This window comes from Aptenodytes forsteri, unplaced genomic scaffold, assembly GCF_000699145.1.
Source record: "Aptenodytes forsteri isolate BGI_AS27 unplaced genomic scaffold, ASM69914v1 Scaffold584, whole genome shotgun sequence".
Taxonomy (NCBI): Eukaryota; Metazoa; Chordata; class Aves; order Sphenisciformes; family Spheniscidae; genus Aptenodytes; species Aptenodytes forsteri.
This window is the reverse complement of record NW_008796062.1, coordinates 646,011-650,338: the sequence shown is the minus strand read 5'-3', so window position 1 is coordinate 650,338 and position 4,328 is coordinate 646,011. Positions and strand designations below refer to the sequence as shown.

The following is a 4,328-nucleotide window of genomic DNA, read 5'->3' as shown; positions in this document are numbered from 1 at the left end:
CTGCAAACCCGGGTTTGCTTCCGCGGGCGCTGCTGGAGGTGGGAGAAAACGTGAGAAGCCGAAGGCGGCAGCCGGCTCCTTCGCCCGCCCCGGCTGGGCGCTCTGCGCCGCTCCCCCCGCTGAGGTGCTTCAGCGTTTCGCTGGCCCGTGAAGCGAGCGCTGCAGTGACCGTTGCGGTTTTGAAGTTGTGTGTTATTTAGGGTATGCAGTCTTAACAGGCCGACTAATTAGGCACAGCCCCTTTGATCCCGTAAGCGACCTTTGTCCCCGTAACTCGGGGGCAGGTTTGCGTGAAGCTGGCGTGGCCGGCTGTCGGTAAGCTCTGTGAAGACCCAAGCATGGCTGAAGAGTGCACACTCACTGCATGGAAAAAAAAGTAGTTCTTTGAAAATTACTGCATACCTCCTTGAAATAGACACCCTCACTGAAATTCTTAATTGGAGCGCTCTGGTTTTCTGCTTGCTAAGTGCTTGAAATGAAGCAAGATCTTCTATTCTAACTTAGTGGGGTTATTTCTAAGCACTCTGTAAATCTCTTGAAAGCAGATTGCATTTTTCATCTGTGTTTTTTTTTTTGGGGGGGGGGGGTTGTGTTTTGTAGGAGATCATGAAGTCCGTGAGGATTTTTAGAATACGTCTGCTGTTCTGCTCTCTGGCTGCATTCTTCATCTCTGCCCTAGCTGAGGAACATGTAGGAGAGAGTCAACATGCAAATATTCGCCTTGATAAGAACTTGGTACAAGATAAAGAGTATGTGTTCCATGTTCTAAAAATGTAAACTTTACTTCTTAATGATTGGCTTATCTTCTAAGTCTTGTTACATGAGTTGGACTTAAGCCTAGGGCACCCTCTTTTCTCAGGATGTTGTATGACTAGCTGGAGTCGGATATGAGACATGCTTGCTCGATAGGTTTCTAGAGATACTAGACCTAGAAAGGTCTCTCTGGAGCCTTTAGCCCTACTCATACTGTAAAGAATTGGTTACAGGAATCCTGCTTACCTAGATCAACATACTATAGACAAAGTCATATTCTGAACAGGTAAAGTGAGAGTTCTTTTCTCATTTGCTTCTTCATACGGACAAAACAGTGGTAGCAGCAAATAAAACTGCCTAGAATATTTCATGTTTGACTGGGAAAGATCTTCTTCCAGTTCCTGTGCTTTGGAAGACAGCTCTCTCCAAAAGGAGATTTTGGGCACTGCTTCAGTTGTTTTGATAACCTGCTAAGTAGGCCAGAAGAAAGTGAAATCACTACCTAAGGTATTAAGAGGCTACTACAGCACCTGTAACAACGATCCTTTGTGCCCCCTTCATCGTAGTATAAAACTGTAGCTTTTGGTTGTCCAGGGTGCTTTTAGAGATACGATATTTCCTGTGCACTTGACTGTCTGATCAAAGACTAAATTTGATGTAAACAGAGCATTAAATATTAACTGACAGGTATGTTTTGGGTTTTGGTTTGGTGTTTTTTTTTTTCTTAGCCACATCATGGAACATTTGGAAGGTGTTATTGAGAAACCGGAATCTGAGATGTCTCCGCAAGAGTTGCAGCTTCATTACTTCAAAATGCATGATTATGATGGCAATAATTTGCTAGATGGGTTAGAGCTTGCTACTGCTATATCACATGTCCACAAAGAGGTAGGTGGAATTTTGTAACGTCATGTGTGTGTGGAAACAGTTCTGACTCTCTAAAAGCAACTTACAATAGAACAGAACAGTTACAACACATCTTAAGCGCAGTTAGTTTTGACTGAAAACGAGATTATTTACCCCCTGATAGTTTTGGTTTGATTTATGAATGTGCTGGCTTTATCACAGCTTTTCATGTCACATTGCTGTTTTCGAGAAGTCTCCATTGTACTTTAAACTTGAGTGATGAAGAACTGTAGAGCGAAAATGGTTTGACAGAGGGGATACTTTGTTAGGCAGGGATGGGGAGAAGGGGTAGTTATCCAAAATGGGATAATGCTGATGAGGGTTTATAGAAGTAGCATGTGATATGATGCTGTTCGAGGTTCTAAGGCTGCTGTTTTCAAACTGTCACTGCCGTATATACACAAACTGTAAGAGACCTCTTGCACAAAATTAGTATTCGAAGAACCAGTCATGGTCTGCCTTTGTTTTCTTCACCTTTTAGGAACATTTAAGGACAAAGTAGGAAGATACAATCCTTAGGAAGACAATACTAACACATTATCTTTTACTGACCTTTTGGAAGTTACAATTCAGAATAGCATAACTTCCTGTGTACGCCTGCGGCAAAAAATGCTTAGCCGAGAACAGAATAATGACTTGCTCTTTCTTGTGCAAAGGCACCTCTTTGTATTCCCCTTTGCTCGCAAGGGGTGATACTAAGAATTTTACTGACTTTAAGCTACAGTGCTGGATTTTTTCACTACTCTGTTGCTGTCAAGCTCGGCATTTTGCAAGTTCTGACACACAGGAAGATGTTTCTGTACTGTATAGAAACTATAGTGTCTATAATACATCAAGATCCAAATTAAGAATACATCTGTTAGATTATTATTATCCATGATTATACACCTTGCTATTTAGCTTTTAGAACTTTTGGCTAAGAATATTAACTGGATACAGAGCGCTTGTTCTGAAGTCCAGAGAACTGGGACTTCATAGCTCGCACCTGGTAAAAGTTGCTTATATTGGTATAAATGATTACATAAAACTTAGTGCCAAATTGGCCACCAAACATGAATAGCTTAACAAAAAATTAGTTGTCAGTAATCTGTCATATCTGCCGCTAGATGGGAAACACGCTAAACTGTTCAATGTGGTTTTGTTTTTGTAGGAAGGTGGTGAGCATACCCAGGCAATGAAAGAAGAAGAGCTGATTAGTCTAATAGATGATGTCTTAAGAGATGACGATAAGAACAATGACGGATACATTGACTATGCAGAATTTGCAAAATCACTGGAATAAGGTTTTGCAGGGGGCTTGTTTCTACTTCTAACTACATGGAAAATGTGAACCGGTATAATGTGATTCATTACTGTCTCATATCAACCTCTGTGCTGTGAGAAGGAGAGGTGTACCAGTTCCAGATGAATTTATTTGAAAATTGTGTTAAGAGGCTGGCTAACTCGGAGCAAGAGCCATGTTTGACTAAACATAGCCACACATTTGAATCTTGAAGCATGGAAGCGTCAACAGTACTCACAGGGTACAGCTGGCAAACTCTTAAGTAGCTGTCATACACAGCTACAATACTAAATATATCATATACAATCTAAATTTCAGTTTTTCTGTCATTGGGTTATATAGTACTTGTTTGCTTACATCTTCTATTTAAACTTACAAAACACCTAGAAGGCAAGAAAAGATTACTGCATATAGTTGTATTTCAAGGATAAATGTCCTTACCTTCCCACTAATTTCAAAGGAAATTTGCATGTAAGTACAGGTGCTTGAAAGAGCAGTTGTAGAGGAAAAGTGTTTGAATATGGTTTGTTTGAGGTCCACATGATACCATATGGACTTTAACACAGTCCTTGAAGAAACTGAGTATTTTTTAATATACATACTTCCTAGCATACCCTTACATTTTACATATAAATACATATACACGTGTTTTTCAATTTCTTCTCGTCTTTCACAGATTTACTTTTTATATCTTAATTTACTGATTTTTTTTTTTTTGTCTACCTTCCATGGTGTTTTCTGAAGAAAATGAAAGTATTTTTATTACATTTATATGTCGTATTAATGCTGTATAGCATTTACTGGAGTAGCTTCTGCTATCTCATTTTGAAGGTCATGTTAACAGTAAACCAGTTTAATATAAAAGCTTCTGTTCTATTTGGTTTTTACTGTATTAGCCAGCAGGATAATCTAAGTGAGCAAGTAATGCTGCCTTGTTAAGGTTTAAGTTCATATTCCTTGACACTTAAATTATGGTATTACTTTCAAGAGGTAATTCATAACTAACAGTTTCACGATACTTGAGTGTTTGCAAATTAACATGGTTCTAGGAATGTTTTCACTGTCTTCACTCAATACTTGATAAGTCAAGCAGTTTAAGGATGTTAGAGAGGTGATGTATTGCTGTGTTATTGATATTTGGTGACTCTAAAGCATAACTGAAATCTTAAATTGCTTTCAATCATTATCCATTAATAGAGAATCTAAATGTTAGTGTATTTCTGTAAAATGTAAAAAGAGCTATTTTCTGTACAAAATTATTCTTATACAAGAGAAACATTTGTAAAAGAAATTATTTCCTCTGTTTAAATGTTTGTGCAATGAATCCTGAGTGTCAGACTTTTTTCTTGTACTAACTATTTATTTTGATACCTTTGTGGCCAGGGTT

At 38.6% G+C, this 4,328-nt stretch overlaps 1 protein-coding gene across 2 annotated transcripts; it reads left to right on the top strand.

Annotated features, from left to right (window-relative positions):
• The first annotated feature begins 55 nt into the window (after positions 1 to 55).
• On the top strand, positions 56 to 3,228 carry MCFD2 (multiple coagulation factor deficiency 2). Of its 2 annotated transcripts, XM_009286326.2 has the most exons (4): positions 56 to 124; positions 601 to 749; positions 1,482 to 1,641; positions 2,810 to 3,228. In XM_009286326.2, the coding sequence occupies exons 2-4, from the start codon at positions 607 to 609 to the stop codon at positions 2,939 to 2,941; spliced, it is 435 nt and encodes a 144-aa protein (XP_009284601.1). In that variant the 5' UTR covers positions 56 to 124; positions 601 to 606; the 3' UTR covers positions 2,942 to 3,228. The 2 variants fall into 2 exon arrangements, with proteins under 2 accessions (XP_009284601.1, XP_009284602.1); XM_009286327.2 differs by lacking the exons at positions 56 to 124; positions 601 to 749 and adding an exon at positions 894 to 1,039.
• The last annotated feature ends 1,100 nt before the right edge of the window (positions 3,229 to 4,328 follow it).